The 26,673-nt window shown below is 38.6% G+C and overlaps 1 protein-coding gene across 2 annotated transcripts; it reads right to left on the bottom strand.

Annotated features, from left to right (window-relative positions):
• Nucleotides 1-1,609: 1,609 nt before the first annotated feature.
• On the bottom strand, nt 1,610-26,673 carry LOC117303414 (anaphase-promoting complex subunit 2-like). Of its 2 annotated transcripts, XM_033787601.1 has the most exons (11): nt 26,575-26,673; nt 16,594-17,207; nt 15,347-15,479; nt 13,637-13,934; nt 12,870-12,987; nt 7,649-7,824; nt 7,252-7,553; nt 5,695-5,814; nt 4,785-4,923; nt 3,824-4,065; nt 1,610-1,942 (listed from the first exon to the last, which is right to left on the bottom strand). In XM_033787601.1, the coding sequence occupies exons 1-11, from the start codon at nt 26,647-26,649 to the stop codon at nt 1,730-1,732; spliced, it is 2,430 nt and encodes an 809-aa protein (XP_033643492.1). In that variant the 5' UTR covers nt 26,650-26,673; the 3' UTR covers nt 1,610-1,729. The 2 variants fall into 2 exon arrangements, with proteins under 2 accessions (XP_033643492.1, XP_033643493.1); XM_033787602.1 differs by lacking the exon at nt 16,594-17,207.

Here is a 26,673-nt window from a genome sequence, read left to right as displayed (position 1 = left end):
CCTAGCCCTATATAGGACTCTTCCTCTGTACTGTACACAGTAAAGTCCTAAATATTAGGGCCCGTTTCTGGGACAAGAAATTTTCGAAGCTTTATAAATCAAATCTCATCTGCAATAAGCCACTATAAAACAGATTCACATTCCATGGTAGAATGAATTTTTCTGCGTTGGGTTTTGATCAGCCTTTATTCCTCACAAATCGTCATTTTCGTGAAATAATGCAGCTCCCAACGTTAAGAAATTCCTGTTTTGATCGCATTCTCATAAGTTGTCTGCCGTGCGTGCGCAGACGCAAATATCTTGTGTTGCATTTGCATGTTAAAACGCTGAGCAGTCAAGATATGGTGACCAAGAAGTGCGTTTATTTGTTCATGTCTTGAGTCTTGCATGCGAATATACGTATGTGTTCCGTGACAGACAATTGTGAAAATACGATCAATAGGGGAATTTATTGTAGCTTTGGGAGATGCATAACTTCACGAAAATGACGAATTTGTGAGGTGTATACGTCGACCAAAACCCACCTCAGAAAAATGTATGCTGCCATGGAAACTATTGGCTTCTTGCAGGTAATATTTTTCACCCCAGAACTGGACTCTGATCATCCAGGCCGTCACTCTAGTATAATACGAAAGTGTAAGGCCGCCAGGGCTAACTAAAAGCCCAGCTTGAAATAGCACCTTTTGGGGTATTAGTCCTATACGCAGGGTGTGGTATTGACCATGCAATACTAATTAATTAACTCCAATGTTGCCATGGATCGACCAATCACAATTGGGGATTTGAGTTTGCTTGAAGATAATATCTTTTATATACAAATAAAATTTGAGAATTTCTCTGTTTTCTTTGTGAAAAAAACATGTTTAATATATTTTTGTATATCATGCAGCTTTCAAATTGTGAATAAAAACTATCAATATATATTATAATCAAATAATTTATCTTTTTCATCAATCAAACCAAGATGAGTTTGTTATTTTTTCAATAGATTAATTTGAAATAAACACAAGTTTTGAATGGCTTGTAATAATAACATGTACTAAATGTGTCTTTTTTCCAAAAGAGGCCAAAACCGACACCAATATTGAAGAAACTGTGCCACAATCTGCCTTCATGGGAACTTTCAGAAACTTCATGATTCATACGACTTAAAGGCAGTGGACACTATTGGTAATTACTCATAATAATTTTAAGCATAAAACCTTACTTGGTGACGAGTAATGGGGAGAGGTTGATGGTATAAAACATTGTTAAAAACGACTCCCTCTGAACTGACATTTATGATTGTTTTTGAGAAAGAAGTAATCTTCAAGTTCAAGTTTAGAATTTGAGGTCTCGAAATCAACCATCTAAACACACACAACTTTGAGAGACAAGGGTGTTTTTTCTTCCATTATTATCTCGCAAGTTCGATGACCGATTGAACTCAAATTTTCACAGGTTTGTTATTTTATGCAATATTTACACACAACTATTTCTCTAAAATTCTTTCAAATGTAAGAAGTTCAGGTGTTATTATTTCAATAAGTTGACTTCAGAGAAATCCCATCCGAGTAACATGCCTGTGATATTTTTTCATGGGACTCGGGGGGGGGGGGGGGGAAGTACATCGGTGTATGGCAAAACAAAAATTAATATTTTCTTTATCCCGATGCAAATTTAACATCTTTTATAAGTTAACTATGATTGACAAGTTTTTGTTTGGCCATTAAAGTTGCAGAATAGCCCTTCAAGATTCTTGTTTTGGTAATCGATACACACCAGCACAATACACCAACAACTGTTCTTTCACTTTACGATCTAAAAACTGTTGCAGCTTGTGCTCATTGAACTCCGAAGCTGATGGTCCTTGCATTGCAAACATCTTGAGCATTGAGTAAATACGATCCAGACTTAATGATTCCAGATTTGTCAGCATGCCAACGATGTAAGACCAGAATACCTGTAGGAATCAAAGAAATCAAAGTAACATTACCTAGCAACACATCATATAATGTGAGATCAATGTGACATACATTATTATGTACATGGGTCATCTGGATTCACAATTTTTGAATGAAATTATGCAAAATTCAAAACAACTCAGATTGAGATTTTGTTTAGGATGAATGTAGCATTGAATGATTGATGAACGATCACAAACTACTTGACCCATTACAGTCAGCATACAGAGTTGTTCACAGCACTGAGACAGCTCTGTTCAGGATACACAACGACATCCTTCGCATAATGGACAGCAGCAGAGCCTTTTTCTTAGTAATGCTCGACCTCTCAGCTGCTTTCAATACCCTTGACCACGAGATCTTACTGCAACGCACGCTTTCGTCGTGATCGATTCGGGATCGCTGGAACTGCTCTTCAGTGGTTCTCGGCCTACTTCACAAGAAGAACACATTGGGTCCATGCTGCAGGTGCCAACTCTGATGTCCATTACCTCGAGTTTGGTGTCTCTCAAGGATCTGTTATCTCCTATAGGGGACATCCTCCATTGGCATGGAGTAAATTACCACATGTATGCTGATGACATTCAAATCTACCTAGATTTTAATCCTACCATCCCGTGTGACGCTGAGTGTTGCTTGTTTAAGCTATCTAACTGTATTCAAGATGTCCAAACCTGGATACTTGCAAACAAACTCATGCTGACTGAAAACAAAACAGAGTTTTTCATATAGCATCGTCATCATATTACTCCAAACGTCTTCAACTACTAACCCTCATGATAGGAAACACATCCATCGACCCTGTCTCATCGTTCAAAACTTGGGAGTAACTTTTGACAGCTCCATGTCAATGAGTCAACATGTCACTGGTCTGTGCAGGTCCGTTAACTACCACATACGCAACATCACAATGATCCGTAAATACCTTGACTACGACACCCGTCATTCCGTTGTTCGTGCACTGGTACTCTCACGCCTCGACTACTGCAACTTCCTTCTCACTGGACTGAAGCAACACGATCTCAACCACCTACAAAAACTCCAAAACAAGGTTGCTCGACTGATCCATATGAAGCCAAAGTATTCCCATGCCACACCTCTGCTCACGGATCTACATCGGCTTCCAGTCGACCAGCGGATCAAATTTAAGACGGCACTGAACATGTTCAAAACTGTATCAAACACTTTCCCATCCAACAGTTCAGACACATTAGATGTCAGCAAACCCAAACACGAAGGCATTCGATCTCAATCCAATCTGGTGGTACCTCGATCCTCCAGGAAGTTTGGAGACCGTGCATTTTCCATAGCTGGTCCCCGCAATTGGAACACACTCCCAACTAATATCCGGAATGCTTCTTCTGTAGAAGGACTCTTAAAAACACATCTGTTTAATCGTTCCATCTAATTTGTTTTGATTTTGTCATGTCTGTTGCTTTATGTATTTTGGCTTTTTATTCATTATTCTCATTTTGGCTTTTGGTTGCATTTTCCCTAGCGCTTTGTATCCTTTGGAAATGGCGCTATATAAATACGGTTATTATTATTATTAGTCTCCTGACGTTGACTAGAGCAAGCTAGTCGAAACGTTGACACCAATTCAAGAACTGACTCCACAGTAGTGCAGTTAATTACGATCCAACTTTCTATATCTTCCATACCTTCCGCCCGGGTAGTAATTAAAAAGCAGGGCAGTTCTTTTCTGAACTGAGAAGTCTCCCGAAAATCCGATAAATCTACTCCGCAGTAGTAGAATAAAGAGAGACAGTTCTCTACGTGGCAAGTAGATACACACATGGTGTTACCGCAAACCAAATTTTTATTGATACCTCACCATGCAAATGTCTCAAAACCTATATTGTAAAATTGAATAAACCAACCTGTAATTCCTCTTCTTGTTGGTCCTGTGCTGATGCCATAGCAGATTCTGTCTCTTCATCACTATCTAACATATAGTTATCATGCTGGGTACTACGACCACCTCTCTGCTCCTCGATCAAGACAAATATATCGCTACTCTCCTCACGTAATACACCCTGACTCTGCCAAAATGCCATCTTTCGCCGTAGTGCCGTTACTGGTACTTGCATCACTCCACTAAGATCCTCCACTGCCCACTTGGCTGCCAAAACAATCAATACCACAACTTACATAAACAATGACCACAACCATCAGGAGAATCCACTAACAATAATACAGACTAGAGCAGAAAATTAAATTTCATGTAAAAAGTACAGTGACATCTTGGGTATGCGGTATGCTTACCAAGAGGGATAATGTGAACAACACAAATATGACACTTTGCAGATAACAGAACCGCACCAGAACAGAGAAAGGGAGACATTATACACAATATAAAATTTAGGAAACTAGCTAAATTGAGTGAGGGAATAAAAATGTCTTCAGGAGGTGCTTGAAAAACAGGCACAGCCCCCGCCTCTTGGAGACTTGCAGGGGAAGGACAGACAAAGCACATCAACCTGAAAAGCATTTTTTTTTTTTAATCAACGTGTAGGAATGCAAAGCTGGTTAAGCCTGAAGATAAGCAGAGGGTATGCTTATCTACATGTACCTCAGGAATATTATTGGTAACCAAGTTTATTAAATTGGCCAGCTGTGATCGAGCTTCAACATAAAGAGTTTTTTAAATAAGTGCCAATCAAAGTGCCACTGAAATACACTGTACATGTACACAGTTTTGTGTGCTGAAAAGATTTACTTTTGTTTGGTCTCATTATTTGCATTAAAAATTTGCAAAAATTCAAAAACCCAGCAGCTTGGTATATTATATTCCCAAAACAACACCTACTATTCATTTATATTATGTATTTTCTGAGTTACCTTTGTTCTGGAAGTGCATGATGATAGTTGCATGAATAGGTGAAACAGATAAGTTGAGTTTACGATCTTTCAGCTCCAGCTCCAAATTGACCAGACCTAAATTTGTCTTCCAGTTGAGTGTTCGCATACCTTTTAAAACCTAGCAACAAAAGAGTAGGGTAATTTTTTTACACCTTTTTTTCTGGTAACCTTTTCATGGAAAGTCTAAATTCCACCGAGAAGCAAAACAGACTATAACAGAAGAAAATAACAAACCTTAACTACTGAGTGAAAAAATACAAGAAAATCAACCAGACTCATTATGCCAATGATGTTGTATCTTGCACAATTTATGCAAGAGTTCATTATTATCTTACTACAGCATGAACAAGAAAGATCACATTTTCCTTTGCGCTGGTAACTTCGTATGTTCCGTAGCCATATATCTCAGGAGTGTTTCGCAGGATTCACGTTGTTGCTAAAAGTGCAGCCTTCTGTAACAGATCTACCCTCACATTTGTCCATAGATATTTCATTGAGATATTTCCCCAGTGTTCTAGGAATGGTGCCAAGGAAGTGCACAGGAAATAGTTGTGACAAATATTGTAAAGTTCCCTGGCCTGCAGCCGATTTCACGAAACGCTATGATGAATAATCTTATCTCGAGTTAGGACGAGTAACTCGTCCTAACTTAGGATGGGTTCAATGCTACCAACGTCTTCGAATACCAAATTTAACTCGTCCTACACCTGTAAGTCCTAAGTTTAATCTTAAGTTAGGAAGAGTTTGGTGAAATCGACGGCAGGTCTTCCACCCCTGGATCTTTTCCCATTTCCTTCAAAGCTATACTTTTGTTACGCAGCATAGCTATTTCAAGTTATTATTATGATTATTATCTAGAATGTGCCTATAACCATAAGTAACTATTTACCTGATATGACTTGGTATACTCCTCCATAGCCGTCTCTATTTCCTCAGGTATTTTGAGTTTTTCTTCTTTCAAGTTGGGCCAGAATTGTGCAGACAGGATCATGGCACAGAACTCAAAATCCTACATGATTTAAGCATTTTCAAAACATTTCATTGTTTGTCTTTGGACCCATAGCCAGTAAAAGCTAGTCCAGATGTTACATTGTAGTAGCTTGTATAGGATAAAAGACTTTTTGTTATAAAAATGCAAGCTACTCTATCTTGGTCACATGACGTACACATTCCGTACTGAATCCAGCACACTTCACATAGTTAGACTGCAGAAAAACAACCAGTGACTTTTTATATATAAAAATCATTATACCTAATATAATACTGAAATGAAACATTTAATGATTTAATTTGTGCTCATTCATGTCATTTGACAGTAGTAATGGTTTGGAGTGTTGTGTATTGCCTACTGACATTCAGCTGTGAAACTTTACTCCAGTATTACACATATATTGACTGGCAAAAAAGGAAACTAGTGTACGTCTATTCCCCCGAGGGACTTTGAGTGACCAGAAGAGCAACCTATTTCCCAAGGCCGAAGACCGAGGGAAATAGGCCCCCTCTTCTGGTCATTCACAGGCCCGACGGGGAATTGATGTACAATGTACAGTTACCGAATTATGCCAGTCAATATGTTTTATAACACAGCTTGGTCTTAAATGTGAAACAAGACCAGAAATCTGGAAAAGAAAGGAAGTTTTGTAGTTGCTCTTCATGGTTCAAGTCAAGAGAGGGCGCTGGAACCAGGCACTATTTTCAAATACTAGTGCCTGCTCGGGAACTAGTTCCCGCTAACACGCGTGCGCGAGCACTAAACTATATTAGTTCATCCCACGTGACCGTGTTTCAGCCAACTAGAATACAGAACAAGCAATAGGTGTTTTAAATAATAAGGGAATACATATGTGCTTGGCCGGTTTTAAACACTCTGTTTAATACCGATTGCAGTCTGGATGTGTTAATAACTCAAGCCAGAGGTGAGGGTAATTATCAGCATCCAGACTTCCACTGGTTTTAAACAAATTGTTTAATACCAGCCAAGCACATATTTATTCCCATTCATAAATACCTATTCGGTCAAAAACATATCAAAACTTTTTGGTCTAAAAGGAAAAAAACACGCAAAATTTGTTCAATGATTTCTTTCAACAAAACACCCCTCCAGCTATAAATGGTAAAGCCCTCTGGTCAAAACTCCTTATAAGGAGATTGGCATGCGCGCCGCGCGTATCGCGTGATGTGTCCCAGGTGTTCTAGCCATTGCTCTCGACCAATACGAATGAATAAACTGTCTTATAAGCACAGGTGCAAGCTCGTGTGTCACGCCCATGTTTAAACACTTTTTACTGGCGTTATATCATCCATTTAAACACCCCCACATGCATGACATGATGCCCTCTCGACCAATCAGAATGGATAAACTGTCTTGTACATGTATTTATGAATGTTAAATATTACAGCCTGTGTAACTAATTATTTTGACTAAACTTAATTAGTATTGTCTTACTTTGTTTGGGTTTTCTTCTGTTGCATCCTCTTCAGTCTTGAGTGTTCTAATATGACTGTTGCAGCGTCTTGAATCTGCAACATCTTTTAACATAACTTCACAATGGTGCAGTTGAGACTCCCCAAAGCAAAGTTTCAATAGTTCTAGATAGCGCAGTTCTCGTGCTGTATCATAGTTAAATCCTGTTAGAATGCGATCAGCAAGTAGGCCTCTGTATTCATTGACGAACAGTTCCCGACTCCCATAGATGTTGACCAGCATACTGATGATGTCTGATGACCTTCGACTCTTTGATGTACGAGCTGAATATAAAAAGGCACACACTTGTTATCATACATGTACATTTATCAAGAATGTAACTACAAATATTGCATTGTGGTAAGTGGGATCATCATACCTGGGTCAGCATCTATTGGATCTGGCTGCCATTCATATTGGCTTTCATCCTCCTGTTCACTGCAGTAACTTTCATCCATAGTGACTGGCTCAGCTTTTATCAACTCCTCAGCAAGTTCCTTGTTACTGTCATCCGTTAAGCTTGATACAATGCAACGAACTGTGTCTTCACGTGTCCTAGTATGTAATTATACACATACACATATAGATGTAAGCACAGGTAGCCCTTTCTACCAAAAGTTTTATGAAAGATATTTAATTTGGGGTTAACAGTTTCCCTTTTTGATTTTATTACTTGACACAAAAACATGTCAACTGATTTGTCACAAAAACAAAATCAAAGGTGACCTAAATAATAACTTTTGTTCAGGAAAAATATAATGGATTTAGAAAAATTATCCTTTATCCGACCAAAAAAAGTGAAGTATTACAATTGATCTCTCTCAGATGAGCCGCTCAGTGCATAATTGGCAGGAGTTCAAAAAAAGGGCTAAAATCAATGTATAACACGCAGTTAATTATCTGAAAGTTACGATAAGTGGAGTTATGTACCAAGTCTTCCAAAAAGACACCTAGGAACACAGAAAATACAGAAAACAAGAACCCAGGGTAAAACAAAAAATGCTCAAAGATGAGAAATTATGTAAACCAAGATTTGAAGGTAATATGATGGGTGTAAGCAATCAGCTTTTGGACATTTTTGCTATAGGGACAAGGAGCTTCATTTACACTGTAGATTGTAACCCTTAATCAAGTCTTTTTGGGTCATTCACTGTCAAATCACCCAAATTAGTGTCAGAATATCTGAAAGGAAGTACAATAATGGTGTGGACAAAATCAAATAGCTCGATACATCAAACTTGCGTGCTGTCCCTCAAGACAAAGACAATGTTTTTCTGCACCCATTAATATGAGAAAGAGCCTACCAAGCTTGTTCGTATGCAACCCCTGCTCACTTAACAATAAGATGGTCGAATTTAGAACTGTTGTCCATGATCAAAAGGTTGACAATGCCTTCATCTCGGAATCCTGGTTCAGACCAAATATGCCTGAGGAACATGTACAAATTGATGGATTTTCCTTGTTCTCTCGACCTCGTAATGGACGACTGCATGGAGGTGTAGCTTTATATGCACGTGATTCATTACATCCACAAGCCATGGATAGTATCACACCTGATCATCTGGAAACTGTGTGGGTGCACATGAGACCAAGTTTTCTTCCTAGAACAATATCTGGTCTTTATTGTGCTGCCATCTACTCTCCACCGGGTGATCCATTATGGAGATGCCTTGATTGACCATCTTCACCAAACCGTTGACCAGATTACTACAGATCATCCTGATGCAGGTATCGTGATAGCCGGAGATACGAATCGGCTTGACATTGCACAGTTAACAAGTGGGGGTTTTACTCAAGTCGTAAAGGAGCCGACTCGCCAGAGAGCTGTGCTTGACAAGATTATCATGAATATCTCTGGTCACTACCCAAAACCACGCATTTTGCCACCAGTTGGGCACAGCATGGAGGAAGGAACAGAAGGAGCTCGAACGACCCGCAAAACCGCCGAGTAACAAAAGAATACTCTGACAATGCCCCTGTCTGGCCAGTGGAAAAAGATAGGAGACCTCCAGCTGGACGGCCGATTAACGAGTAGGATTAAATCTCTTTGTACCGAACGTGTGGTACCGCCAGTTTGCGCTCTTGCTTGCGTGTAAAGTTGAATCATTGGAGACAAGAATTGTGAATATACACGTTTTCATTTACCGTTTGTGGTGTTTCACGGAAACATCATGGCATATTTTTACATTTTTTGTGACTTTCCGGTCACTAGCGGTGGTTCAAAACTTGGGTATTAGCACACGAGGGTGGTTGGTACTCAATTGTGTTTTTCGATTTGGTGAGCACAAGTGTACACAATTTTTATCAGGTCTCAAAAAAGTTATTCTTCTGTATTATATCCATACGACACCAGTGAAGAACCAAGTGCGCACGTGCAAATTCACATACGCCAGGTCGCCCATTGTCTGTGTAAGGTATGTGGGTGATTACGAGGTGTCGTTAAACGGTTGCGTTACACGGGTTCTACTTTTGAAGTCCCTTCGTTCGAGCTCCTTCTCTTCCTTCCTCCATGGGCACAGTGACCACAATACCTTTCAATGGCAACCTTTGCCAAAATCTAAGCCGCACAATGAAATAAAGACTACCCATGTACGACCAATTCCAGATTCAGCTTTACGTGAGTTCGGACAATGGATTGTGCAACATGACTGGATGGAGGTTCGGAATGAACAGGATGTTCAATCTGTAACTCCATGTACGCAACACTAAACGAGAAGATTGATCATCATTTTCCTTCTCGATGCAGAAAACTATGGATGAAGTCACATATTCAATCCCTGATAAAGAAGCGACAAGAACTGTTTCAAAAAGGTGATTTGCAGTGGAAGTCCTTTAGGAATAAAATCATCCGGTTAATCTCCAAGGCAAATGTTAACCATTATCATCACAGAGTTTAGAATGTGAAGTCTTCGAACCCAGCCGGCTGGTACCGTGAAATTCGTGTTATGACAAAGGGGTCCAAGTCCACTCCCTCAATTATCCCACCATCGGGTATTGATCCAGCAAACATGCAGCAAGTGGCTGATAGTATAAACATTCCTGTCTTGGATATGAACAACTTACCAGCATACATGTACTTACCCGCACCAGAACCCTGTCCCTCCCTACAAGAATGGGATGTCTTCAACCAATTAAGGCGTATCAACAGTAGGAAAGCAGGAGGACCTGATGGTATTCCAGCGAGGATAATTCAAGAATTCGCTTGTGAACTCAGCAAGCCTATGACTGACATCCTCAATTCTTCTTATCAACAAGGGACCGATGGAAGCAAGCTATTGTTGTTCCTCTCCCTAAGACTAAGAAGCCGATTTGGAATCAACTGCGCCCTGTGTCACTTACTGGTAGCTGAAACATTTGTATCAAACTGGATCCTGTCAGACATTGGGGATCAATTGGACCCCAACCAGTTTGGAAACCGCAAAGGAACTTCTACATCTCACTATCTAATCAAGTTAATGGATACCCTGTATGCAAATTCTCGGAACAGTACCAGCAATGTAGTAGTAACTGATTTTAGTCAAGCTTTTGACTTAATTGATCACAACATAGTAATTAATAAATTACTTCAACTACATGTAGGTGTGAGACCTTCAGTGATGCCCTGGGTATGTAGTTTCCTGGATAAAAGATCCCAGTGTGTCCGCTACAAAAACATTCTCTCAGATTCCAGAGATTTACAGGGAGGAGTACCTCAAGGAACTAAACTTGGGCCACTTTGTTTCCTTGCACAAATTAATGATGCACTCCAAGAGTCACAACAAGGGATATCCATTTTGAAATATGTAGATGATGTGTCAAAAGTCGAGAATGGCTTGGCTAGTGAGGATGGCAATTTGCAATCTACACTGGATAATTTAAGTAATTGGTCTGTATGCAACAACATGAAACTCAATCCAGACAAATGTAAAGTAATGAATGTATGTTTCATGCAGAATCCTACAATACTGCCTCCTCGGGAGATATGTTCACAGCAGTTGCAGATGGTTGATTGTATTAAAGTATTAGGTGTTCAAATAAGTCATGATCTATAAACACTGGTTAATAAAGCAAACAGTAAATTGTACATGTTAAAGATATTAAAGAAATTTAATCTGTCCACTGCTGACCTTTTGACAATTTATAAGGGGTATGTGAGGTCTCTTTTGGAGTACGCCGTTCCAGTATGGAACGCTGGTTTAACTGTAAAACAGGTAGATGTCTTAGAAAGAGTTCAGAAGTGACACTTAGAATTAGTCTTGGGGCTGCATACTCAACGTAACAAGAAGCCCTGGTGGTGACAAACATTCGCACCCTTCAACAGCGTAGAGCGGACATTTGCTTGAAGTTTGCTACTCAACTAGGGAAGTCTGACAGATTCAATGATTGGCTGCCCAAACAACAAAGAGATCAGGTGCAATATAACTTAAGAGACAGCCATCAAATCTCTAGAATAAGGTGCAAAACAAACCGGTACAGAAAACAGTGCTATCCCATACCTAATTGGCCTCTTAAACGATAGTTAGTTCTTTTTGTCATGTTGTCTGTATACATGTAGTTTGTCTAATTTATTAAATTGACCATTCCTTTTTTGTTCAATGCTTTACAGGGTTTGGGTATAGTTTGTGTAGTCCTTAATGTGTTAATATGTTTTGACTTTCTTATGTTATTTTAATTTCTTGCCTGTATGTACATGTAGAGTTCTCCTGTATTTTAATGTTTTTTTTTTGTTCTTGTGTGTCGTTGCGGTCGGTTAAACATTTCCTTTTTAATATATAGACGGATTGCCGCCATCTTTGATGTAACAATGGATTTCAAAATGTGTACGTGCTACGCACGACTCTGAGCCATTAATGGCTTTTTCACGCGTTTCACATTCATCAGGGATGGCGGCCGATGACGCATGTTGCAATTCGTCTTTTGTGCATTCCCTAATGTTTATTTTAAAAATATTTTAATGTATAACATATATATATTGACGCAATTTAGCCATTGGCTACAAGTTAAATTTTAATAAACCATCAATAATTATAATACCTAAGCATGTTCCTACAAAAAAAGTAAAGGCAGATTTGGAAAGCTTATGCAACCTTTCCAAAGACACCAATTTCAACCATTTTGGCCCAATGGTTACCGATTTGAGGTCGATTGAATATCGGCAGTCGGGCGCATTTTGACCGAAATCAACGAGAAAGAGCATGCCGTAGCGTGAAAACCACTTATTGCATGGAGCTGAAATTTTAAATTTGAGCTTGTTGAGTGACAATTACCCCATAAACCAAATTTGAAGAGGGTAGGGTTTAAAATTTCCTTTTTTGGGGGGTGATTTGACACAGAATGACCCTTTTATGAAATGAAAACTTCTCAACAGTTTGGTTGATACACAAAACACTCTTGGTCATGTTGGTCAATAATCTTTGAATCAATACATAAATTTGTTTCATTGTTTTCATATGTCAAAAATTGACCTATAAAGTTTTAGGAGAAAACTGGGTACCATTTTATTCAAGCCACAACCCCAAACATGTTATCTTTTTTTGCTTTTGAAGTAAGCCAGACAAAACCCTGAAAACATAACATGTGAGTATCTATGTCGATGATGTGGTCATTGACTGCCAACTTACCTCAGATACTTCCTGACAGGTTGACATACAAGCTCTAATATAATACCAGATGGATCAAGAACTCGCAGTGCTCGAATAGAAGAAATATACTGCGTCAGAATATCATCAGTATTCACTCCTACAATCAAAATGGTAAGTTAATTCCTATTTTCACACTGTATCTCTTCAATGAACCTTAACACCAATGCATCAAGAGGCAACAATTAGAAACTTTAGCACATTATCACAAAAGACATGTACAAACGAATACATTTATGTCAACTTTAACACTCTATATCACTGTCGATAGGTCTACATCACCACACAGGGATCAATGTGTTGTATTTGAATAACAATGTATAGACCCCTTGCACAATGCGGAATGCATCTCCTTAGCATGTGCCTCTACCATTGCCATCATTTTGAGAGTCACTTCCTTTGTCTGCACTTTGACTCCAAAAAAAGGTGGACAAGAAAAATGTGGGTGTGTGTTTTTGAAAGTAATATCAGCAAGGTCTTATTCGCAAGAAAATGTGGTACAATCCTGAGGTTGATGGGTCTAAGGCAAGGACTTTTGATAATACACACAGATAAACGGTTATATACACAATTACAATACAAAGTGTTTGGTTAAAGGTTGTGGATGAATGTTATCATCAGTTGCCCAGGGTTGACAAAAACAATAGAACAATGACAAAAACAAAAACATTGTTCATTCATTTTTTTTTTCAATTAACAAAAATAAAAAAATCTATATTCTTGTTAAAAAAATTATATTCCTAAGGTACCTGGGTGCAACAGCCTAGTCTCTAAAGATGTGCGCAAGGATTTCACAAGGTGTCTTCTGAGATCTGTTTTCTCCAAACACTTCTTAAGATCTTCCAAAGCTGCCAAGGAGTCAGGAAACTCAACAATGATGTTAAATAGTTCCTGAATGCGTAGATTAGCGTAGGTTTGATAGAGAAGATATTGCAGTCGATCCCTCCATAGCTGCATTGTCTGAGAGGTACTGCAACTTATTGTACGCTGTGAATCTTCCCCAGAAAATACCACGTTTAACCATCGGACAACCTTGGAGGACAGCCACTGTAAGAATTCAAATACAAAACTATTGACAGTGTTTGTTGGCTTAGAAACAGTGTTCTCTAGTTAATACATTGATATAGGAACACAAGGGAATTCCAAAGGTTCAAGTGCCCTCAGGATGAAATTTTACGTTGTAAAATAATGGCACTGTTACAACTTTTGTTGGTGTTCTTCCACAGAAAGTAATTCAAAGTTTACCACTAATGATAATAGTTGATGGATCTTGTAGACCTCTGAAATCATCACATAATTAAGTTAAGGAGAATGGACGAGAAAGTGTAGATTTCATGAATAGAATGTACGAGCTGAAGGCGAGTACATTGTATTCACGAATCTACACTTTAGAGTATATTCTCTGACTTAAACTATTTCCCCCATTGGTTATGTTATAACAGCTTCAATGAATTGCATTTCTCAATAGTAACAGCACCAGTTGTCTTTCTTATTTCGTACACATTTCATAACTATTAAAAAAATATATGCCTTGGTGCTTACAACATTATCGGGTGCAAGGTCAGTTTGCTCAGAACAATATATTGGGTTACTAAAGTGAATTTTCTCAATTTAAAAATGTTTTTTTCTAAATTGAAAGAAAACATAGTTTCAGTTATGTTTTGTTGCACTTCATTCTATCGATAAGTTTGGAAAGAACGTAATAATTTTTCAAATTGAACAATTTACTTAAGTTTGTAATGAATCTACATTACACTCAACCCTGTAGATTATGATACGAATCTACATCACTTATGTGTAGATTCGTAAACATAATCTACACTTTCAACAATAGAGTGACATCACAGAAATAGTTTAATTATAAACTGTACACACTGTCAACTGTTTGACTTTTATTAGGACGAGTGCTTTTTGAAAACTGCCATAGTGCTGCCATATCACATTCATTTTATAAAACGTAATGTGGCTGGCCAAGAACTTCTCTGTCCTTGCTTCCATTTGTTTTGAGTAGAAATGGCACTAACTTTTCTCTGTAAATTCTCTCTTTTTTAGCACTGAATACAGCCTTTCTCTTAACCTAATGTGGGAAGGATAGTTTTAAAAATATAGACACCCTCATTTTTTGTTTAGCCTTAAACTTGGTTCTGGAAGGGCCATGGCAATTCCACTCTAGTAAGGGGTACTTCTAAGCAGGAAGGGTAAATTTGTATCAATTTGAATTTTACAAGGGGCACCACAGCCCCTGCTGTGGGTTAATTCAAAGCCTGTTTACTGGCAAGTAAACAGTACATACTTTAACGTGTTTCTTGTAAGTGTTTAGTACTAAAGATTTGAGGTTTTTAATATTTTAAGGTATGCTAAAAACGTTTTATGCCCTGGATGCACACACTACATGTATGTGCATGCAAGGTATGTACCGTAACTGTACATGGATGTTCATACATGTAATATGTACCTACCTGCTCTAATGTTGCAATAAATGAAGTCTCAAATTCTCCCTTGCATTTGTTATCCACATGATGCTTGATCTTAGCATGAATCAATGATGTTACCACCTCTGCACACACACGCTCTAACAGTCCTAAATAATGTCTACAACAATATTAACAAAATTAAGAATCAGAGAACACCCAAATACAACGTACATGTAGACACATTAGTCGCACTAGCCGCCCAGGCTAGTGCAACTAATGTTGTAGTGGCGACTATTAAATCAGTCTAGTCGCAACTACTGTTTTTGCTAATCCTGCTGCCACGACTACTACAAAAATAGTCACGACTACCTGCTTGGTGAATGACAACATAAATTACTTACAAAACACAAATTAGACATCAGTGACACAATCCTTCAATCCTTTCAGCTGGAATTTTACTACATTGTACGTTGCGCTTGTGGCTTGTGGCATACATTGCCACAATTGCATCTTGAAAATTAAAAATTAGTCACGACAAATGTGGTAGTTGCGACTATTTGAAGTGTGACTAGTCGATTAGTAAATTTCAATTGTTGCCCAGGCTTATTTTTTAGATTCTGACTTTACTTTCTTCAAAGTTCAGAGAAGGGTGTAATGAATGTAAGTTCAATTTGACCTCACATTGTTACTAAGGTTTTATTCTGCACCTGTACGTCATTCCAACTTGGAAAGTAGATCAGTGCCTTTAGACAAGTCTGAAGAAAAAAACATTGTTATTGAAGCAACTTAAATTGACATTCATAAATACTTCACACAGTTTCGCTAATCCTATTGGTGGAGAGCGTGTCACGTGGGGGTGTTTAATTGGTTGATAATGACCAGCTGGAGCTCTGTTAATAACCGGTTGTTTTCGGATACTACACTGTACGCGCTAGTCTTGGTGCAAGACGTTTCTCATTACTGTGTGTGATAGGAAAACAAGAAACATCTTGCACCAAGACAGACGTACAGAGCTCAAGCACGTCGGAAACAGATAGGTTTTACAGAGTTTCTTACTTTATTACTCCTTTTAACCAAAAAGGCATTTATGAATGGGAATAAAAGAGTAGTGACTCGTTCTGATAGGCTGTTTAAGACCTTGCAGGGTTGTTGCCGTGCTATAAAGTCCCTCGTCTTCGGCCTTCGGGCCTTTATCACACAGCAACGACCCTGCTGGTTTTACCCTTCCCTCTTTATTTTTGTTCCAAATGTTTGAACCTTTTCACAGTTACATGTAGGTTCAAGAAACTTACAACTTTGAATTGATTTGATGAAACTGTTGCAGTACTTGCTGACAGCAACACATTTTCTGATGACATGCAACACATGTGCACTGCTTGTTGTTATCAGCATGCTGATGATGATGTATCTCTCCCTCATCAGTTTCTTCATCACTACCATTATCTTGACTAGTATTGATGCCCGTATCACTTAGTCGTCTCCTTTGGCTGTGAAAAGCTTTGAATGCTTGACTATAGAAATCATGGACGATGCTTTGGAAGTACTTGGGAGTTTTGCTAAACAACATAGCTTTCAACAGAATTTGCACTCTAGATTTCATTTGCAGTTGTGGGTCAGCTGATCTGTTCAAGTCTTCAAGTATCTTTGCACTATAGATGAATGGTTCCATATTGAGAGACAACTCAGAAACAGCAAAAACCAAGGGGTTATCCATGGTTTGTTGTGAAGTACAAACATCAGTGTAGTTTGAGGAGAAATGAGACCAGAATTGAGGGATAATGTGGTTCTGTAAAGTTTGCTGAAGTGTTTCCAGGAACCACTCGTTAAGAAGACATGCCATGCCATGTTCAATAACAATACTCATGGAATGCTTGATGTCATCCTGACATGTAGCTAATGATGAAGTCTATAATAACAAAGGTAAAGATACAGGTTAAAGGTTATTTGCAGACTGTCAATAATAGCAGAGCATCAATAAATAATTAAGCTCAGTGCTGTCAGTGAATCATTCATCGAACAAGAATACAAGTGTGGGAAAAGTTTCCATTTGGCGCCACCACTTTTTCATTCAATATGAAATAGTAAAATCTAACTTACCTCAAATGAGATATCCCTTTTTGTAAAAATGAGTGAAAAAGTGTTTTTGTAACTTGTTTTCTTTATTTTTGAAGCAATTTTTTATGTACAAATTTCTCTTTTAAAAATTTGAGTTGCACCGATTGTTTTCATACAAAACGACAGCAACAATGCTCTGCATTTCAATGTACTGTGCACTACATATTTCTGTCAATACTTTTCAGATAAGGCTGGAAAAGACTGAATTTCAGAAGCCCTTTGGACTAATTAAATATTCAAACTGAAGTCACGCATGAACAACCACACTATACACCGTAGATAAAACTTCACATTTAGGCTTACCGCATGGACAAAAAATCAAAGAATTATGAAAGTAAAAGCTTGACAAGTTTTGAGATGTACCCCCTTCCATCATACATGTATCAAAAGTTCATGAGAATTAGACAGTGCAATCTCCATAAAATAAAATATTTTACGTTTTCTTCCATTGGGCTGAAAAAATCTTAGTTTTTTAAGTTTTCCCACTGAAAAATACACTATCCGAACAAATCAATTTTATAATCAAACTGTGACGCAAATCCTAAACGAAAAGTTTTGAAGTTGATCCTGGCATGTGTTTGGAATAATAAGAAAGTGTAAAGAAACATGTAGTTGATTTTTTTGAGTCATGTCCACTTTGGCTTGGAAATGCACCACACACCACTGACAATGCATTGCTATCCTTGCATTGCTACCCTGATTTGTAAGTCAGCATGTATTAATCATATTTCTTCTTTCTCAAGGAAAATGGTGTCAAGAGGTCATCATCTTTTTGCTTTTGTTTGATCTTTTTGGAGATTTTTCTGTGTTCTTCTTAAAATCCCCGTATTTTTAGTTTGTCAACATAACATTCTGCTTTTCAGCCCTAGGCAGTGGTACAACATGTACAATGTACAGTATACATGTCCACAATTTGTGGAGAGTAAATTAATTTCAATGCCATTACTTCACTTTTCTACTAAAAATTCTCAGAAATGTTGCTTTTCTTTATTATATTTCTCATGTTAACATTAAGACTCTGTACAAATGATGAAACTAGAAGTTACAGATTGGAATGGCACGTGTTATAGGTTTGAGCATGTGCTTTGGTAAAATGCATTGTGGGTAGGGCATGAGTGGCATCTGCAGAGCCCCAGATCTCTTAATTCATGTAATGTTGTCCTCTAGTAAGTTATAAACAAGATATCCAGCTTTGCTGACCTCTTAGCATCCTCCTCTTGAAAAAAGATTTGGTCAGTCGCATTACCGGTTAGTCGCGTTACACTTTTTGATGACTCGTTATTAAAATAAACCAACTAGAGTGTTGATTTCTTTACTCATTTCAGACTTGGTAATAAGGGTAGAAGCATTTTTTGAAATGCCATGAAGAGAGTCGGTCAGTCGCATTACATTCGGTTTAAGCTCCCACATGTACACTCACTCATTGCTTAACCCTTTAGCAGGCACGCAACATTAAACATAACGTCACACGCTCCTCAGTGTGCCATGAAAATTCAATCGATTTCCGGCCATATCCAGAAATCGTCGAATAACTGTCGGTGTGATTATTTTCTTGTGTTACAAGTTGAGTTTGTTTTGTAGAGGATGGAATTATCTTTTGAATGATTTTCACAGTTGCTTTGTTTGACTCACCAAAATAATGCTTTCAGGTTGGAAACATAAGAGAGATCAACAAAAATTTGAAAACATTGTTTGCGTATCAAGTGAAGTTTTGTTTACGTGGAAAGTTGTGAACACAAGTTTCCTCAACTTTACTGTCATCCGACAGGAAAACAAAGCAATGAAAAGTGGTTGAAAATAATCACAACATATTGTACCTTATTGTATATAAAAATAAATGCCTCTATTATCAACAGATACCTTCTGTACCTAAAATCTTTTGTAAAATCCTTTCAAATTGCGGTATTCTGTGTGTAAAAACACCAGAAAGTTTTATGTGAAACAAGCGGGAGACTGCCATTACTGTGTACATGCACGCGTAGTACGTGGTACATCCCCTATACGGTCCTGCTACACAGTGAAAACATACGGCTCCACACAGAGAGAAAGCACCCACTCATACATTGTATGCGTTGTTTTATTGTGAAAAGACTTTCGACCTTTGAACCTTACGTAATTTCTTATGTGGACCACGTGCTATTTTTAGACTGTTGTCATCTTGAGATCGCGCTCTATCTACGGCTGTTTGCTGCGTTATAACAGCACGTGTGTATTAACTCAAATTACACCATGTCAAACTGCGCGGTTGCGTGTGGGCCGTATGTGTGGTAATACGCAGGGAGCCTCCGGGCAGTATGCGGGCTAAAGGGTGAAATGAGAAACACAGTTTAAAATTCATTCGGATTTTAAAAAGTTGTACATGTGTACTTGCTTTGTGGGGGAAAATATTTAACTTTGAAGAAACCACCTTAATGTGCTCACTTATGGTCTGTTACACAGCTTGTGCAATTATGTCTTTTATTTTTATGACTATGACTATGAGCTGAATTTGTACTTGAAAATGGCACAGCACAGCAGAATGTGTAAACAAAATAATGTCTGTTTCCTTTCATATGTTATGTTAGCTAGAGTGTATAACTTTTAAGTGGACAGAAGGTTGTGACACAAAATTTATTTTTTGGTGTCATGTCCATGTTTGCTTGGAATCGCCCATATGTTGAGATCCACCAAGTTAATGTCCGTCGATATATCAAAAATACTCAAAATCTTGATATTTTTTTGACATCGAAATCGCCGATGTCACTCTTTTAATCATATCGAAATTTAATTTTCGCTAATATCAAAAATTTTGATGCCACAAAAACCTACCTCCATGCAAAAAAACCAGGTATGCAATTCTTCATTCAGCTATAAACTGAAGATTGGCGTCGAGTATTTTGTCCCTTCTTCATCTAGTTCCAGCCCCGCACCCCTTTTTTTACAACAAGCAATAAAACACAATGGAGCCAGACTGTGCAGAAAATAGTGTAGAAGGTATGCTGTACGAGGAGAATTGTGTAAAAACCATTGATCTCCATTATACTGACTGGATAGGACATCGCGTCCAAACGCAGGTCGCGCGCGTACTTTTTAAAACGGGTGAAGACCGTTCGTCACACGAAATGAGTTGTACACTTTTTAACGGAGTTGCTGCAAACAGGGAGAAGTTTTCGTCCTTTTAATTGTCATTTTGGGGATTTAAAGTTGTGGAATCGGATCAATCAAACTAAAAATGCTAAAAGTGAAGGTGTGCGCAGCTGTTAATCGCCGGAGGAGGGAAAACTGGGTCGGCAAACAGACTGTCTTTCCATAAAAGTAAGTAGGCCTTTGCATATTTTTTAATGATTCATATTATTATTATATCTAACGTTACAAATATTAGGCAGGAAATTTAGACTATCATTCATAAAAATAATTATTAAAGGCCAAGTATTTTCGTATTTTTATCAAGCATTTTTTGTTTTCACTCCGTTACAGATGGTTTTCTGGAATCGACGAGGACGGGAAGCTCGGATTCCAACAACATGTTCGTCTGACATAGCATCAATAATTCAAAGGTTCGGGAAGCAACAAGTATACGAATTCGGTAGCATTCGGTAGCAAACATTAGAAGTTCGTTGAGAGGATCAGTCGTCTCAGAAATGGCCAGCTTCGTTATTTGTGACCGAAATAAAAGTATTTATTTCTGGCGGAACAGTAAAAAGATTTTGGAAGTTTTGCCGTTTGGGTGTTTTTCAATAAAAAGGTTAAATTCGTTAATGAAGGCAACTCTCAATTATCACATTGTATTTTGTTTTTATCTTTCTTGTCCCTTTCCCTCGATTTTAGCGGGTATGTACATATAGTACTCTAGTCTTACAATAGACCTTTTCGCAAATACCGGGGCGCGCGCGTAAAGCTTGGAATTAGGTGCATTGTGGTCTTGCTGGTATCCAAATTTAATCCATATATATCCCACAATGCACCTCATTCAACAGTCTGCGCTTGCGCATTGGTATTTGCGATAAGGTCTATGTAGTTTGCATAGGCCTATCCCCTCGAATTTTAATTATAGGAGCGACTCTTGTTTTGTCTTTAAGTTTATATGGTTACTGTCAGTTTCTCAATGAACTGAAAGAATTAAAAAAACAGGTACCTAAATCCCAATACAGTTTCTCGTCCGAGTTTTCGTTTAGAAATGTGTCATTGTCATATAATAGGGCATTTGATTGACAAAAATGTACAGTATCATTAATTTGCTTTATTTGCATTTCAATCAGAAACCTTTTCATTATCGATATGGGCGTGACAATCCATTTCATTGGGAAACTTCAGCAAAAATACGATAGCAATAAATCAATTAATAATCTCCTTATTTCTATTCTCAATTTACAAAAATTAGCAAATTAGACGACGCACTCCTGACCTCCTTGTTAAGTTCCCCAGGGGAAGCTTCAGGAGGAAAATCTACCAAGTACAACTTCAACTGATAGACTCAAACTCGACCAAGTGCACAATACCAGTTTGAAGGAATTGCGCCGCCATTGTTCGGCCGCGTGTTTATGCACGCAGCATAGCGCAATGTCCTATCCAGTCAGTATAATGGAGATCAAAGGTAAAAACACATAGAGCCAGACTGTGCATTAAATTGTAGAACGTATGAGGAGAATTATGAAGTTTGTGTTCTAGCCGAGAGTTTTGGTGCCTTTGTGTGTAAACAAACTATACCGGAAACCAGAGCATGCCTCATGGTGTCAATCATGCGGGGAGTGGACTTTCTCTACTCTACTCTTCGTCTAGCGAGCAGACGCGGCAACGAAATCACGTCTTTTCTTGGTTGGTGGTAGAAAAAAAGGGAACAAAAGCGGAGCATGGCGGGGCAATTTTAAGCGCAAAGGATCAAGACGAAAATCAGTAAATATAAACCCATTAAACTGTCGGTCTTGGGTTTTTTTTAAAGAACTGTTTTTAGTTGGCTTCATCCTGAATCCTGACGGGGAAAAACTTGATTAATCGAGTATACTCGATATAGAATTTTTGATATATCGGTTATAAAAAAAAAATGACATCGACGGACGTTACACCAAGTGAGAAGACTGGTCTTTGATTTTGACAATTACCAATAGTGTCCAGTGTCTTTATTAATTAAGAATTGAAATTGAATGATGATTGATACCCCCACCTAGCCCAGGTTGGAACTCCTCCATTGCATGCAACGCGAAAAAAATTCAAAAATGTTTTTAAAATACTTTTACCTATCTCAGAGAGCTGAGCTTTTACTCACATATTCCTTGTAGTTGGAAATTCAATTGCGCATTGTTTAAAATTGTTGAATGTTCTTCTTTGGTGTTAATATTTTGTGAAAAGAAATTTAAATTGACGTTTCCCATCTTACGTCGTGCACTAAACTTCTATGTAAACACTTTCTTGAATTGATCACTGGCGGTCTACTATTTGCAGCCAAATCACCATCAACTCGCGTCAACCAACCACTTATTAGTCAGCGAGCAATTTACACGACGCGCAGAACTATGTGATACTGAGCATTGACGCCTTGTGCCCAGACTATTTTCCATATGCTGGAAAACGCCCTCTGTTGTCCATAATGTACAAGTCTGTGAACAATCTTGATTTGTTTACCAAATTTAACCAGAAACTAATAAAAAAGAAATTTTAGCTACAATGCTTTAAATTTGTATGCCTCACTGGATTTTAAATGTATATTGGAGGAGTTGAAGGCGAGTTGACGGCACCTAACCAGTTGAAGACGAAATACGCCAAGAAAATGCGGCACTGTACTCAAAACCAGTGTGCACTGGGGCTCACACTATCAATCGGTACATGTTGATGACATCGCCAGTGCAGAACTTTGATATATTTTCGGAAATAATTTCTTCCATCCAATGGATATACATTGTATTTGTTACTAGCTGTGAGCTGTGTCGAAGCACGAAGACATACACTGTGATAAAAAATTATACGCTTTCAATTCTGAGTCAATTCCCCCCCCCCCCCCCCCAATCAAAAACTATAAAAAAATAATTCAAATCATCTATCAAATTTTTTAACAATAACACTTACACTTCATGGTGTGTTGAAATTTTTAAAGTTTTGGTTTTAGGTTGCGAGAGACAGTCCACCATTAACAGTGCTTATGCATGCACGACATTGGAGCAATGTCATATGTTTTCACACCTTTCATTGGTTGGTATTTTATTGAATATTCAGAAGCTAGTATGGCGTGCAAAATAAATCAAAAATATTATTCAATTACTACTTAACAAATTTAATTACATTTTTGTCCTAAGGCATTATGGCTACTATTTAGAATCCAGAGATATCATAAGGCATGAGAGTAAAACACCCCACACCCCTTGAAGCAGACACACTTCATATTAATCTGTTTTCCCCCATTTCAGACCAGTAATGTTTTGTTTCAGGAGATAAGAAACCAATCTATGATATTTTCTCTTTAACATCGGAATTTATTACAGTATGCAGTAAATAAAATAAAAGTATTTTGTCATTTTCACTTAAAACATTTTAATATTTTCCACACGATAGAATCCCAAATAGTAACCACTTCACGTGATCCATCTAGTGACTAAAGCAGAATGAAACTCAATCTAGCAGATAGTAATTTTGTTTTGAACTTTCAAGGTTGGATGATGTTTAGAACTTTGACTCGTTTGAATGTTGGCATAAAAATGCACTAGTGATTATTACCAAAAATCAATCATTTTATAAATGTTTGAGCATAACCAACGACAGGAACCTTTATTCTCAGTATGATTAAGCCTGATGAAAATACAGAACGTGAATAAACTGTGAACCCAAAAGCCTTCTATGCATATGTGAGGAGCAACATAAAAACAAGGGACCATGTGGGTCCTCTGACGGAAGAAAATGGTGAAGTCATTACAGACGACGTGAGAACAGCTAAGGTGTTAAATGACTATTTTTCATCTCTGTTCACACTTGAACAATTACATAACATACCACATCCCAAGAGGATGTTGAGCGGACCGAACGACGACATGCTCAGAGATGTAGAGGTGACAGCGGAGAACGTTCTCAAAGTGCTAATGAAGTTGAAGCCTGGCAAGGCACCCGGAGTAGATGATATTTATTCTGTGGTTTTAAGGGAAGTATCGGGTGCGATAGCTGAACCCCTCAGCCAAATTTTCCAGAAGTCCATGGCAGAAGGAGTGGTTCCACTAGACTGGAGGAGAGCAAACGTCACCCCCATCTTCAAGAAGGGCAAACGTAGTGTAGCAGCAAACAGGCCGATCAGCCTAACCTCACAGGTCAGTAAGGTGTTTGAAACCATCCTCCGAGATGCCATCATGGAACAACTGACAGCACACAGATTGATCAGTGATTCACAGCACGGGTTTCTGAGAGGTCGTTCCTGCCTGACCAATTTACTAACTTTTCTGGAGCTTGTAACAAAGACCGTTGACGATGGCAACCCTGTTGATGCAGTGTACCTCGATTTCAGTAAAGCCTTCGACCGAGTTCCACACCAGAGGTTACTGACGAAACTACGATCACATGGGATAGGTGATTCAACTGCTGCTTGGATTAAGGCATGGCTGTCTGACAGACAACAGAGGGTGGTGGTGAACGGGGCCCAATCGGAGTGGTCAGGAGTTAAAAGCGGTGTCCCCCAAGGTTCTGTTCTTGGCCCGTTGTTGTTCATCATCTACATCAACGACATTGACAAGGATATCTTGAGTTCGGTCCTGAAGTTTGCTGACGACACCAAGGTCTTCAGAAAAGTGAAAACCCCAGCAGATACTCGCGCTCTTCAGGACGACCTCGATCGCCTTTACAGGTGGTCTGATGACTGGCAAATGTTATTTAATATTGACAAATATGCAAGTGCCTCCACTTCGGGCATAGTAACATCAAGCACAATTACTCCATTGGTGACAGTATAATTCAGACAGTAAGTGAAGAAAGAGATCTTGGGGTAATCATCCATCAGTCACTAAATGCAAGTACCCACTGTGCGAAGGCAGTCAAAAGCGCATACAGAGCCCTGGGGCTAATCAATAGAACCATAACGAACAAAGACAAAACAACAATCATCAGACTGTACAAAGAACTGGTTAGACCGCACCTAGATTACTGTGTACAGGCGTGGAGGCCTCATCTTCAAAGGGACATTGACCTAATAGAAAGAGTGCAAAAGAGAGCATTGCGAATGATTGGAGGTCTATCTCACCTAGACTACGTTCACAGACTCAGGGAAGTGAAATTGACCACCCTGGAGTGCAGGAGGCTGCGAGGAGATCTTATCCAGACCTTTAAGATACTCAGGGGCCTTGAGGGCTTGAACCCTGAACACTTCTTTGATTTGTCAACTGTGCAGCACAGGGGTCACCAACTTAAACTGTACAAATCAAGATCCAACCTCAACCTCAGGAAGTTCTGGTTTAGCCAGAGAGTGGTCAACTACTGGAACATTCTCCCTCGAAAGGCAATTGAAGCTTCAAGTGTGAACATTTTCAAGGGACATGTGGATAAATTCCTAAAGAACGTCGGGGGGCTCTACATAAGCTTATCTAAGCTGTCTGCCCCAGTAACCAGAACCACCCTCTCCTCCCCAGTTGTGTGATGGCGTCGGTGGATTCAAGTAAGTTCAAGTAAGTTCATAGCTTCTGTCACCGGTGCGGCTTGCACAATCTAGCGGTAAACGGGAATCAAAGTTGGGGACCGAAAACATATGAGGGTCGATAATGTATGACGCTACGATAGGAAAAGGCGCCACCACTTTTTCATTCGATATAAAATAATATAGGAACTTATTTACCTGATTGATATATCCCTTTTTGTAAAAATGAGTGAAAAAGTGGTGGCGCCATACGGAAAGTTATCCCTAAATTGTCTTATATATCCCTTTTTGTAAAAATGAGTGAAAAAGTGGTGGCGCCATACGGAAAGTTATCCCTAAATTGTGTAAACGATGAGCCGGTGTGTCCCTTTAGACGGTTGGATAGATTATTTAAATTAAAAAAACACTTAGTTTTTGATTGTGAACAATTTTCCTGTTATCCTACTGAAAACACATGACACCAGGAATGGATAGTACACAGGTCACACTCCCATTCCATCTCATTTCGTTTCCAGCACTTCGATACTTTTGTTCTATTATTATTAATTAACATTTGAACATGCTTTTAAATACTGCTTACCTTCTTAAACTGTGCACACAAACTGCCTGTGACAGTCTCCCAAGCCACGTTAACGACGTCAAATTCATGCGCCATTTTCCCAAAGCAGCCCAAGACGCA

The sequence above is a fragment of the Asterias rubens genome, chromosome 19 (genome assembly GCF_902459465.1).
Source record: "Asterias rubens chromosome 19, eAstRub1.3, whole genome shotgun sequence".
Lineage (NCBI taxonomy): Eukaryota > Metazoa > Echinodermata > Asteroidea > Forcipulatida > Asteriidae > Asterias > Asterias rubens.
This window is presented reverse-complemented; position numbering and strand designations above follow the sequence as displayed.

What these genes read in the sequence shown, in the direction of transcription:
- LOC117303414 (XM_033787601.1), bottom strand. Translation starts at nt 26,649, where the DNA reads ATGGCGCATGAATTTGACGTCGTTAACGTGGCTTGGGAGACTGTCACA. An exon ending in GACTAGGCTGTTGCACCCAG is followed by an intron (nt 12,988 to 13,636) that starts GTACCTTAGGAA and finishes TTTTGATTGTAG; the next exon opens with GAGTGAATACTGATGATATT. An exon ending in AGTATACCAAGTCATATCAG is followed by an intron (nt 4,924 to 5,694) that starts GTAAATAGTTAC and finishes TTTTGTTGCTAG; the next exon opens with GTTTTAAAAGGTATGCGAAC.